General features: G+C 37.4%; 1 protein-coding gene across 1 annotated transcript in view; it reads left to right on the top strand.

The window, feature by feature from the left end:
• The window catches only part of LOC146483691 (uncharacterized), a 99,383-nt gene that overhangs the window by 69,820 nt on the left and 16,272 nt on the right, over positions 1-13,291 (top strand). The window contains exons 23-37 of the mRNA XM_085105834.1: positions 38-109; positions 953-1,024; positions 2,148-2,219; positions 2,740-2,811; positions 3,564-3,635; positions 3,972-4,043; positions 5,702-5,773; positions 5,870-5,941; positions 6,173-6,238; positions 7,483-7,554; positions 8,643-8,714; positions 9,023-9,094; positions 10,732-10,803; positions 11,301-11,372; positions 13,201-13,272. Of these exons, the coding sequence (XP_084961960.1) occupies positions 38-109; positions 953-1,024; positions 2,148-2,219; positions 2,740-2,811; positions 3,564-3,635; positions 3,972-4,043; positions 5,702-5,773; positions 5,870-5,941; positions 6,173-6,238; positions 7,483-7,554; positions 8,643-8,714; positions 9,023-9,094; positions 10,732-10,803; positions 11,301-11,372; positions 13,201-13,272 (1,074 nt within the window). The remainder of the gene's footprint in view (positions 1-37; positions 110-952; positions 1,025-2,147; positions 2,220-2,739; positions 2,812-3,563; positions 3,636-3,971; positions 4,044-5,701; positions 5,774-5,869; positions 5,942-6,172; positions 6,239-7,482; positions 7,555-8,642; positions 8,715-9,022; positions 9,095-10,731; positions 10,804-11,300; positions 11,373-13,200; positions 13,273-13,291) is intronic.

The raw sequence follows: 13,291 nt of genomic DNA, 5'->3' as shown, positions 1-13,291 counted from the left end.
GTACCGTTACAGTAACTTGTTGATTATTTCTCTGTAGGTATTTAGCTGATAACCAGCTACGGGATTTACCTGCAGATGTTTTTACAAACAACACTCAGCTGCAAGAACTGTACGTTATAACACTATCATTAAATCTTTTCGGATCTGCTTTCGGATTGTAAATTGATAACTCAGATATTTTCATGTACCACCCATAACTTGAAACTTAGAGGAGTTTCTTCTATTACGCTGACATTTGCACATAGTTGCCCACTATACTGACTTGCCAACATTTTCCTGTATCCTTTCAATTGTTGCAATGAGCATGTCCTTCACTTGGTAATCAGGTTTTAGGATATGAGTGCTTCTTTGTCAAGGTACTGAGTTTGCTTACTCCTTACGATATAATTTGGGTTTGAGGTTTTGTCTTTCATGAAAGAAACTGCATTATCTCTGACGCGGTTACCCCTTCTGGCTCTAAGGTAGATTTCCACTGTGGCGTAAATTTTACATGTAATTGCTACGGAGGCTCTCGTCACTGGCCGTTTTGGAGGTCCTTAAAAATTAATGTTAAAATAAACTACGAACAGCTTAGGCAAACATAGGAAACTGAGAACTGTTTACATGTATTATAAGTTAAACATCAGTTACGTTGCACAAGCGGCTCTAACACCGGCTGTTACTTTATATTAATTTACGCATGTAAGGCTACAGTTAAATTAACGTTCGTACGCACATAACATTTACGCGGCAGTAGAAATCCATCATATTCTTTATAGTCCGCACGATGTTGTGTTAGTTTCTGTTGGCGAGGGACGAAATTGCTGATAGACAAACCATAAGTATTGTACCTTTACGTGAGAAACCAAAATTTCTTGATGACTGTTAAAATATCGCTGAAAGCAAAGAGCGAGAGAACAGTGTTCCATGTTTACATGAGTCTCATATTAACTGGTTGTTTTTCTCCTGGTAGGTATTTATCTATGAACAAGTTGCAGGGCTTTCCTGAGGAAGTTTTTAGCAACAATGATCAGCTGCAGTTCCTGTAAGACATAAAACTAAAATTAATCCTATAAGACTATTACTTTTCCAGCTTTGAATGTTTTCTTTAAGCGAGAAGATGATAACCACATGCTTTTCTGGCAGTGTGCTTACATGGCACGTAATATTAATGACCCACGTTTTCTTCCCTCCAACGTTTCTTCTTTAATATACCGTGGCAGCGTCAGCAGCACTTTCTCACTTTCAAATTTAGTGAGTTTATTTAAAACGATTAATAGCGATTTCCTCTGTTTTCCAATCGATCTTCGAGATAAAACGAGGTACGATGTTTGTCAGATCGTCGGAGTACACGGATGGAGCCAACATACGGTCATGTGAGTGGAGACGGAGACATTAGGGACCTTCAGATACGAGTTTTCAAATCAAGTTTGCGAACCGCCGGCTTGTCACACCAGTCTTGTTTCTAGGTTTGTAGGATCTCGTTATCTGCTGCGGGTAAACAACGAGAAGGAGCGAGAGTTCTAAGGGTTTGACTGATTTGAAATTTGAAAGTAGCTAGTACTCTTATTCAATCTCTAATGTAAACACCAAAAGACGTCGACAGAAAGGCACGTATCACGAAACCTACGAAGGAGTGTACAGTTTACCCGCTGTGCTTGACAAGCCTTCTTGGTTCTCACATGTCCAGAGTTACAATATGAAGGTCGTCATTCCAGTTCCTTTTTGAAGGGACAGTGGAACCGATCGACTATTCGATTGTACGGATGATGGTATCCTCTGGTGTGATTACAAGTAGTACTGTTGACGCTCATGAGTGAAGTCCAAAGGTCAAATGGAAACTTTGGTGCCTGAGCAGAGTTACAGCGGTTCGAAAGCCGAAAATAATCTCGCTTTAAACAAAGCCTCCTAACCCCCTACCCTAGCGCCAATAATGAACAATCTTCGGTGCACACACCCTTCCAGCAGTAAGCCCTCCCGAATATAAGAACATGTGCTGCTGGAGATAACTGTTTTGGACGTTTTGTTAGAGTTTCACACTGTTTTAAGTTGTTATTCAGTCCACGCAATTTTGAAACGACAATTTCAACTGAGCCCGCCCCGAAAATAAGGCTCTGAAAGCCGGAGTTCTTTGAATAAATATTTGCTGATGTTGTGTGTTTTGGTAGGGACGTAATGCATAACGAGTTACAGCACTTGCCTGCGGGAGTTTTTAGAAACAACACTAAACTGAGGGGACTGTAAGTTGAGATTTGTAACAAGAATCCTATTCAGATCAATGACCAATGGTAAATACCTGATGTTATGCTAATTATTTATGGGATATCGACGATATTGCTCTTTTGTTTATAGTTGCTTGTTCATTTGTAGGTCTTGCCTTCTCGATATCTAGAAACAACAAAATTTATTTGTGGCGTGTAATGTCTATAGTAATTTATAATCATGGAAATCATTCGTTTGTAAGTAGGAATTCCCCGAAGTTCTGTCTGAGCGCTAGTTACAAAAACACAACCAAGCGGCTTCAGTTAAGAGTTCTGGCACCGGTTTCCAACACTTCTGTTATAATTTAGTCAATCATTACTACAACTCCTTATTAGTTATTAGACATCAAACAAATGCCTAATCATTGGTAGATAAGTTGTGGTGATTTTCTTGACATAAGAGGTTACCATAGCAACAGCACAACTTGTTAAAAAAAGTATTATTAATTAGGCTGTCGCACATTCCCTAAATCGATATCTTTTGATTATTTCTTTCTAGGTACTTGTCAAGTAATAACTTACAGGAGTTGCCTCTGAATGTTTTCAGTAACATCACTGGACTGAATACGTTGTACGTTTAATCATTCACTTGATTCATTTTTCCCTTTGAATTTACTAACAAAAATGGGAAAAGAGTGGATACGTTTCGATTAAGTTCGGAGTTTGCTCCTTATCTTTTAAATCAACTGACTGACCCCGTTACTTGGTTGTATTTTTTGTTCTTTACCAACTTCTCAACTTGATGATGTGAACCAAATTTCACCAAACTATCGTCTTTCAGGAAGTCTACTGCCAACATGTGTTAAAACTTAAAACTATGCGTAAATTCATTTGAATGGGGACGCTCATTGCTGTGCATACTTTAATGTCAAGAGAACGAGAATAACGAATTCTTACAGTCATGATCATATCACGTGTAGAAAGCACCTTTTATTATAAAAATCCCTCAGATAGTTATCGGCAAATTCCTCCAAATTACTCACCGTAAACCAGCAAGCTGTGGTAAAATGTAAACTCAACTAAACTCAACAATCTGTACCAAACTTGTTTTAGAGATGTGAACTTGCACAACCAAGTATCAAAGTATATGGACAAATGTTTGGAAAATCAAAGGTCACTTTTATCCACACAAAGACAAATCCGGTGGCCATGGCTTTTGTTTGTTTTCACACGGTAAAACTTCACCCGCTGCCGAGAAACAAAGAAATGATCACCACATTGCTTCTTGATTACAAATTTCCCCCACCTTCCATGTGTGCTCTTTTTTTTTTTTTAATAAAACCCGACATTCTGAAGAATTAAGTCACCAATCATTCTTTTTAGGGAGATCTACGATAATCAATTGCACGAGTTGCCTCCAGGGGTATTTAGTGGCAATGCTATACTGCACAACCTGTAAGAAGAAATTATTTTATATGTATATAGTGCGTCTACAGCTGTCTCCTTTGACGTTTGTAAAATGAAATGATGACTTCATATGACGAGGAAATTACCACAAATGTGGCCGTCAAAATCTTGTTGACATAGAAATATCAAGCCACATGAACAACTTAATATCATACCAAATTTTTGCCAGGTTAATCTAGAACAAGTTACTAAGTTTGGTGTTACATGAATGTTCAAAGTCAGGGTGGAACCTTGTTGCCCCCTCTACCCCACACCAGTAGGCTACCGACTAGGGTAAGTATCTTTAACTGTTGACTGACTTCACCTTAAATTATTTTTCGGTAGGGTCTTGTCCAAAAACAGGTTGCGCAACTTACCTCCAGGAGTTTTTAGTAAAAACAGTCGGCTGGAAAAACTGTAAGTAGGACACTTCTTTAGCTTCAACTGTATTACAGCATTAATCTTTAAGAAATCTAAGATCTAAAACCAGGATTCATAGTAATAATAATAGAACGTTCTCTGGTTCAAAGTTTAAAAATTCCCTAGGCTTTCGACAACCGCCCTGTTGTCCTCAACGGATAGAAAAATGTGACTGTACGTAGAATGAATAATTAAAAAGTAAAAAAATATGCGGAAAAATGTAAAGTAAGAATGTTGGACGTGCGAAAATTAACGTTTGTTTAAAAGAATGCGATACTGATTGGGGAGGGGACATGAGTTGTTGTCAGCGTCAACATTGACGGAGTTTCTCCGTATGCAAGGACTCAAGGGTCTTAAAGCGGTGGTAATTGGCTTTGGCAATGATTGACGCATTATCAAAGTCAATCTGGTGGTTCTTGGTTCTTGGTTACTTTTTTGTATCTGTTGAAGACAACAGGTTTGTTCTCGAAAGCTTATAGATTTCAGTAAACTTTGAACCAGAGAACGTTTTATCATTATAAGCATTAATCATGTGCAAGAGAAAATAAGGGGCCCTTCGTGATCATTTGTCCTGTGTCGGACCTAGGGGAGGAGCCCCCATAATTTTTGGACCAAAGCCGAGGCCCGTAGTGCCGAGGCGCCGATATATTTCGTTTAAGGACGGTGCCTACTTTTGTTATTGCGCATACGTTCTGGGCATCTCGAAATACTCGGGTTTCCTATGGATGGTGTCTACTAATACAGGGATATTTTCGCGCGGTTTAAAACTATGCGGAGAAAGCAGAACTTAGGAAGTGCTCTTGGTATCCAAAAAGAAAATTGGGGGTAACCATGCATTTTTCAGGGATATTAAAGCTTTAATATGGAATAAAAAGCCATACATTGCTTTGTAATTTACTGGTTTTTGAATTATTGTTGCTTAATTATCTCTGAAAATATTTGTGGTTACCCCCAATTTTCTTTTTGGATTCCAATAGCCCTTAGTTACTCGAGTAACTGTGTTACATTTTCTATCTTAAATTTATATTTCGCTCTGCATGTTTTTGCATCGAGCACTCCTGCGACTGAGTGAAGCAATCATTGTATTGTTTCTTTGTTTACATACATACATACATACATCCATCCATCCATCCATCCATCCATCCATCCATCCATCCATCCATCCATCCATACATACATACATACATACATACATACATACATGCCACTTCCCCAAAGAGGATTTTCACGGTCAGCCAACGGTCGACTGTCAGTCAACTGACAGCCAACTGTCGGCTGACAGTCAACGGACAGTCAGTGGAGATGAGCTGTTCCTCACTTTTACCGACGGATTTATGGAACTGCGAACTTCGAAGAGGATAGGTTAAGATGTATCCAACCCAATGTATTGTTTCTAAACAATGGTCTATTAATGGACCAACAATAGACTATTGTTAAGAGACAGGTGGCGCATCAGGAACGGGCTTCGTGAATATGGCCCCTGTATCTGCCACTGATCAGTACATTCAATCTTCACGGGATATTCAGGATATTCTCTCTGTTTATTTTTGCCTGCCTTTAATTTATTGTACCTAAAAAGTTAAGAAAACTAATAAAATTCATTGCCTATAAATGTTTAAATTTAGTGATTTGCTATGGCGATTACCTGTTTTCAGCTACTTGTCCAATAACTGGCTAAAGGACTTGCCTGTAGCGATCTTTAATAACAATACTCGGCTATGGAAACTGTAAGTAATATATCTTCTCGTTAGCTACAAGATCAATAGTAATGTATCCTTTTGAGATAAGGTTTCTGGAGTTATTTACAAATCATTTCTCGACAGGTTCTTGTCCAATAACCAGTTAAAGGAACTTCCTTCAGGAGTTTTCAATCACCTTACCGATCTGGAATACCTGTAAATAAGACTGATCTTTAGCATCAACATTGTTCTTTTTAAAGCACATAAAACATTTTTTCTATTCAGACCAGTATCCTGAACATAAGTGATAAAATGTATGTTATCTCTTTTTCTTTCTTTGAGTTGTATGTTGTTTCTGTCGCTCTTATTTCCTCTAAATTTGAAAGAACAATTATAAATCGTTGCGCATGTATACATGGGAGTTTTGTTGTGATCTTTTGTTGGTAGGGATTTGTGTAGTAACCAAGTACAGGATTTGCTTCCAGGAGTCTTCAGTGACAGCATTAAGGACTTGTAAGTGAGAGTTTCAATCACCGACTAAACAACATAATAGTATTCAGATTTGCCATGAAGCAACTTGCGAAGATTTTTGATTAGGTAATGTTTAAAACACGAGCAGCAGTGTTTTATCGGGATTTAAAACCACGAGGCGCAGCCGAGTGGCTTTAGACCCGATAACACACGTGCTGCGAGTTTTTTGAACGGCTTCAAAAACATTCCTGTAAAAGCGTGTGTCAAGAGAGTTCATAACAATGATGCTTTTGTGAACGTTGGAAATTAGCATACGAGAAAAACATTAAACACCGCATACTAATAAGGAGAAAGTTTTTTCGGGTTTTAAAACCATTGCACGTGATGTTTTATCGACCATTGGATAGGTCAATGGGCTTATGAATTATTAATGAGTTTTTGAAGCCCAGTTCAAAAGTCGTGCTAGTGCTATCGTTGTGTCGAACTCAACTGAATTAAGCTCGACTGTTGCTCGACAGTTGATTCGAACGTTGAACTTAATTTAGTCTTACTAGACCAAAATTACTACATTTTAACAATGGAGACATTGTAGTAATGAATACATTATCACAATGCATGCATTGTGATTATCAATACATTATCGCAATGCATGCATTGTGATCGCGAATACATTATCGCAATGCATGCCTTGTGATCATGAATACATTATCATAACGCATGCAGTGGGTTGGGCACATGTACAAGTTAAGAACTACGTTTGAATTAACCTCGCACTACGTCATTTAGCACGAGGTCAGTGAGACAGAGCTAACGGCTCGTTGAACGTTTGCTACCTCTGCACGTGTCACGGTAGTGTAGAAAATCTGGAATCTCGGTGAGGTATTATTGGCGGAATTTGCCTACTGCTTGTCAGTGTTTAATGTATCCTACAAGTTCGGTACGCCATTTTACAGTGGAAGATTTTATTTCTCCGTAATTTTGCATTAAAGGGTTTACGTTTGAGACTGTTGAGCTTGAAATCCTCGGGGCAGCGAGTTATCTTCTTTAGAAATGACGAACATCGGTTGAGCATAAACCGACTGGACAGGAGAAACTGAATCACTAAAAGAACCACAAGAATAAGCTGACGTGGCGAGAGGTGTTCGCAGAATCTCGTGGTTGCCTATGACAACCACGAGATCAAAATAATAATCAAAGACAACCTCGTTCCCAGGGTCCCTCCTCTTCACGTCCCAGGGAGCGAGAGAGGGAGAATGTGACTTCGCAATTAATTTTTGTACTTGTAGGCACCTGTCCGACAACGAGCTGCGGTATTTACATCCTGGAGTTTTTAGTAGCTACAAAAATCTGCGAACACTGTAAGAAGGACATTTATTTAACCTATTTAAAGCAGCGAAAGGTGGCCGAAATTACTCGTGTTTTCAGAATTATGAAGCGGAAATCCATACTTCTCTAAGCTAACAGACGAAAATTTGCGAGCATACAATAGCATAAACTATGTGTACACAAAAATGAAAGGTACTGTACTAGCCTCCAAAGGTTAAAGGGCAGCCAACGGGTCATTTCAGTGGCAATGAAAATTAATGTTTGGATGGCCTAAATCGCCTCAGAAATTCGGATTTAGTTGTAAAGAAAATCTGCAGTTTTCTACGTCAAAATAAGGCCAGGTCAATGTTTCGTGACACCACTGAAAAAAAAAACTAGTTCTTCTCGTTTTTGAATGGGGGAAATGTGTCGTTAAAAATGTGAAAAAAGGCCAGCTTGTATTTTCCTAAAACCAACAACAGCTCGTAATTAGAAATTCATGAAATAAAATTCCGTTTCCTAAAGCTTTCTGCAACCGTTATTTTCAGCTAAAGCATCCGAACAGATCTATTTGTATCAGCTTAGCTTACAAAAATATGTCTTTGAAAGGGAAAAAATATTTTCAATGCTTAAATGTTCTCGTTGGGTGCCTCTGAAGGTTGTTGAGAGTTTTTTCAAAAGCATTACGATCAACATAAACGATCTTCTCAACGTCACTGTTTGTATTCATGTTGGTTAACGGATGAAAGGTTTATTAGATTCATTCTGTTGCATTTGTCATTAACACAACAACAACAACAACAACAACAACAATAACAACAACAACAACAAAAACGTGTTCCTGTATTCGTCTTGTCCCGCCTCGATTAGTTTTGTAATTATTTTGCGGGACAAGCCGTTCATTCTGTTTTTTTTCAAACAAATTGTTGTTGCTGTCGTTAGATAATTATAAGAGGGTTTGTTTCAAAAGAAACTGTGGTGCTACGTCGGCAGGGGAGTGGAATATTTTGTCTCTCGATGAAGATACTTTATTAAGAGGCAGAAATATTGCTAAGCTCACATAGTGGTTCATTTCAGCATCCTAAGAATTACTGCTCAATGTTTAAATTTCTCTTTGGTTATTTCTCTCAATTCTTGGCAGGGATTTGTACAACAACGAGTTAAAGGACTTGCCTCCAGGAGCTTTCCAGAACAATACAATTCTGAAGAACCTGTAAGCAGGACTTGCTTTTTAGCTTTCATGCAAACAGCATTAGTGCTATTCAGATTTAAATTTAAAAATTGTAAATTTCGGACCGCTCAGAGAGCCAATCCTGAACGCTCCTTTTCAGCACGGACGAGTTCAGCAATATAATAAAACTTTACATTTAAAAAATATACCGTTTGCCTTTGATCATTGCATAACGTTTCATCTCTCTGTTGATTAAACTTGCCGGTATGTTGGTAGCTTAATTAGGCTCTCATCAAAATTTTGCGCACCTATACAGTTCTGATTTTTCCATGGTAAACATTTGTTGGCAGGTCCCTCTCTGATAACCAGTTACAGGACTTACCTCCCGGAGTATTCAGTAAAAACATTCAGCTCAAGTACCTGTAAGTAGGACGAAGTTAGCTCGCAGTTTCCTCGGAGATATAAAACAGGGCAAATGATACCTCCCAAATATTATATCCAGAGGACAAAAAGCACTTTCCTGGTGTGCAAATTATCAAGCGAAGCTAGTCATCGTAATATGTAATTTCAAACTAAATTCTCTTAGAACTTGAAACGCCAACTTATCCTTCTACATTGAATATCAAAGAAAATCCCAATCGATGGAGTAGCGGAATTAAAATATTCCCAGCTAAATGGTGCACTGGCGGCACAATCTCAATATGAGACAACGTGACATTTGTCACCGTCGCCCATCTGAGCACGGGGAGGTTTTTGCGGAATTAGAAAGATTGATACAGGAATCGAAAGGTTTCGTTTTAATAGGTAGAATTTCGAATTTTTCTCAATAAAATAATCTTATCGTGTTGCCCGATTGTTGTATCCACAGCTTGTGATACTGTGTTACAATTATGGTATCAATTATAAAGATTTGAATGGAAACGAAGCTGATTCGTTTTCAAAGGCAGAAATGAGAAATGAAGAATCCAGTTAACCTGTTACACATTTGTATTCTTTGTTCTCAGACCGATTTGAAGCGATTTCGTCGAGTTATCGTGTTTACACTAATATTACATGTTGTAAAACTCAAAACTATTACATATATTGCAAATGCTTGAACCAGGAACGTTCATTCCTGCCGTATAAAGCAGTTTCGACAAGAATAGCAAATTATTACAGTCGTGATCACATTTAGCATTTAACGGATCTTCTACGGCCCGACGATCACCAGCAAATCCTCCAAATCACTCTAAACCAGGAAGGTGAGGTAAAATGTGTTGGGGTAACACAAAATTTGCACCAAAGTTTAAAAATGTGAACTTGCACAAGCAAGTGCCGTAGTATGCGGACACTGATATGTTTACGAAAATATAAGCTCACTGTTCTTCCACATGCATATCATGACTCTGTCAGTCTAGAATCCGGTGACTTCAAATTCTTTTCGCACTTTTAAAATGCAAAAATCTCGTTATCCTTGCACTGACTTCTCGCCGAGAAGGCACTTCGTGTCATCCATAAGATCACACCAAGACGAAAAAACGTTAACGATAGATTGTGCATACATGTAAGCCTAATTTTTTTCGCTGCAGTTTTCGTCTTCCGACACGTCTTGCGACCTTATATGCACGCCTCTTTATACTCCAGGTATCGCGACTAGCTACGACTGTCCCAATTAAAGACAACCAAGTATCAGGGCAGCTTCAGGATTAATGGTGCGCGTACTTAAGGCGCTATTATACTAGGCAATTTAACAATAAACAAATAAATAAATAAATAAATAAATAAATAGATAAATAAATAAATAAATAAATAAATATATATATAAGTGAATGAATGAGTGAATGAATGAATGAATGAATGAATGAATGAATGAATGAATGAATGAATGAATGAATGAATGAATGAATGAATGAATGAATGAATGAATTAATTAATTAATTAATTAACTATCCGTTGTCATAGAATACCAAACTAAAAAGAACTGCCTCTAGGTTGCTATGTTTCGGTTATGTATACCTGTTAAGATAAAACAATGACATATCTTAAAAGATTCTTTAACTGTTGATTTTTTAACTTGAAGGCACATATCCAACAACGATTTGCATCACTTACCTACAGGAGTTTTCAGTAGTAACACCCAGTTGGTGCTCCTGTAAGTAGAACCCTTCTTCACCTTCATAAATTATTCATCATTTGTTATAAATTATTCAAAATAGTGGACCGAGGTGGCAGAACGTAGTACCGAATAAAACAGCAACTCCTTCTTGGTGTAAAGGACCTTATTTATTTAACTTCGCCAAAAAAACAAAAATAATAATAATAACAAAAGAATAATTACAGTGGGCAGGAACATCGCAAAGGCATAGCCAATCATTATGAACCTTTGCAACAAATGTTAAGATCATACGAAACATACGAAATACTAAAAAAACAAAAACAAAAGCAATCACGAAAACAACGTGCACGGTTCTTAAATATGCATTTTATGCATCTAAGACCAAATAAACTGAGCTTGCCTCCCGGTGGTTTTAGCTCCAATCTCATGATCAGCCGCTGATGACTCTGTTGGTGATTTTTCTGCAACTTGTTAAAGGGAACCTGTTAAGATTATTTCCTTAACTCTTATCAGTACTGGTTGTTTCTTGGTAGGGAATTGTCCGGTAACCAATTACAGGACTTATCTTCAGGAGTTTTCAGCAATAATACCAAGCTAAACGAACTGTAAGCTAGAGAATTTAGAACCTTCTTAAGCTACAAAACACAAGACGTACCATAAAAGGACTAGTATATAGGCTCCTCTAACTCTCGACGCCACCCGATTTTCATTTTATTACACCCATTTTGAAATTACTGGTGATCCTTGCAATCTGATTGGCTCTCAACAGTGCGATTTATTAACGCATCGCACCATTTTTTTTTTTGTTATAAATCGCATCATTTTTTAGCCCATAAAAATGAAAATGAAATATTAATAACCAAACAATTTTCATGGCTTACTTGCGCTAGCCAATCAGTTGGCAGAAAAATATAGGGCAAAAAAAGTCATTTTTGGGAGAAAATTTGCAATTTCTGTTGCCCTAATTCCCCCTTTTCCAGAAAAAGACGGGTTTCCTGAAGTGAATAAATAAATATTAATATTGTCCAAAAAAAAAAAAAAACTGTTTGATTTCAAAGTGGGTGTAATAAAGTGGTAATTGAACTTCGTGTTGTGCAATTTTGGTCTGAAATCATACTTGTGATTTCAAATCCAACTCGCACTGCGGTCTCCTTCGATTTTGAAATTACGCGTATGAATTCAGACCAAATTGCCTTCCACTCGGTTCAGTTACCATTATCTGCATTATTATATACTTCTGCACGGTAAAATTTCATCTGGTATGTAAGACTTTGTAATATAATACCCCAAAACGTTTAGTTTCTGTGACAAATGTTGGTCGCTTGCAACAAAAAATTCTAAATTTCGCAGATTTGCAGGTCAGTGCAAACATGCACAGTGACGGGAATCCGTTATAACGGAACCGACTTTTATGGCGAATTGAATATTATGGCTAAATTGGATTTAGCTATTGGCCTGATTTGCTATCGACTTGATTACTTTTGAGAGGTTGACATAACCTTAATAAGGGACAAACTATCATGAAGTGGAATAGATATCACTCTTTGAATAGATATAACTTTTTTAGTTTTGGTTCTATTGTCTTAATTAAGTTCTAGTAAATCTAGTATATAGGTATACATTGATTTCTCCTTGTACATAGTTCTTATTCTTTGTTTATATCTTTCGTGTTTGAAAAATTTTAAATTTTGTGTATAGTAGGTCCACATCAGCCCTTCGGCTGCCAATCCTCTAAATAACCTACTTATCAAATAAAGTTTACTTACTTACTTACTTGCTTACTTGTACCGGTCCCTGCAGTAGTGTTTTTTGTCATGGTTATAAACAATCACGAATCACGGCCTTTTCACTTCCAAACTTGAATAAAACGGTTGATCACCATAAGATTGATGTAGACGTCGGCAGGTTAATGACCAACACAGGTCAAAATATCATTTACGTACGGTGTGGATATTAGTCGTGGTCTTGCAAATCATACTCTCACAGAAACGCTCCCTCATGTACGTCCCTCAAAAGATAAATAAATAAATAAATAAATAAATAAATAAATAAATAAAATCCCCTTAGTATTTTACAGAAAGATCGTCGGACGTTTGAAGGACCTTCAGATACAATGTAAAATCAACCCCTTCTCCCTACCATGAACGTCCCTCAAGAAATGAGGTTTAACATTTGACGGAGGGATTAAGTAGGACCTCTAGGTTCAATGTAAATAGAACACAAATCAATCAATATTCAGGTACCAAGATTTGCTTACATGGTCTCCACAATAAAAAGATTTTAACCATTCTGTTTTAGTCTAATGAACACGGCCATTTCAAAAAGTGACACCCGAAAACTAAAGATCCCATGTCTATTAAATACCAAAGTTAAATTTATTAGAATAAAGCTTCCTCATGTTGATATTTTTATTATTTTTTATGCTTCATTTAGATTTTTGGACTTCAACAACTTTACCCAGCTGCCCGAAAATCTTTTTTCAGACCTAGCCAACTTAAATTTTCTGTGAGTAGGGCACCAGTCC

The sequence above is a fragment of the Pavona decussata genome, unplaced genomic scaffold, assembly GCF_977016875.1.
Source record: "Pavona decussata unplaced genomic scaffold, jaPavDecu1.1 SCAFFOLD_38, whole genome shotgun sequence".
NCBI classification, from domain to species: Eukaryota; Metazoa; Cnidaria; class Anthozoa; order Scleractinia; family Agariciidae; genus Pavona; species Pavona decussata.
Note: the sequence above shows the minus strand (reverse complement) of the source record. Positions and strands in the feature narration are given on the sequence as shown.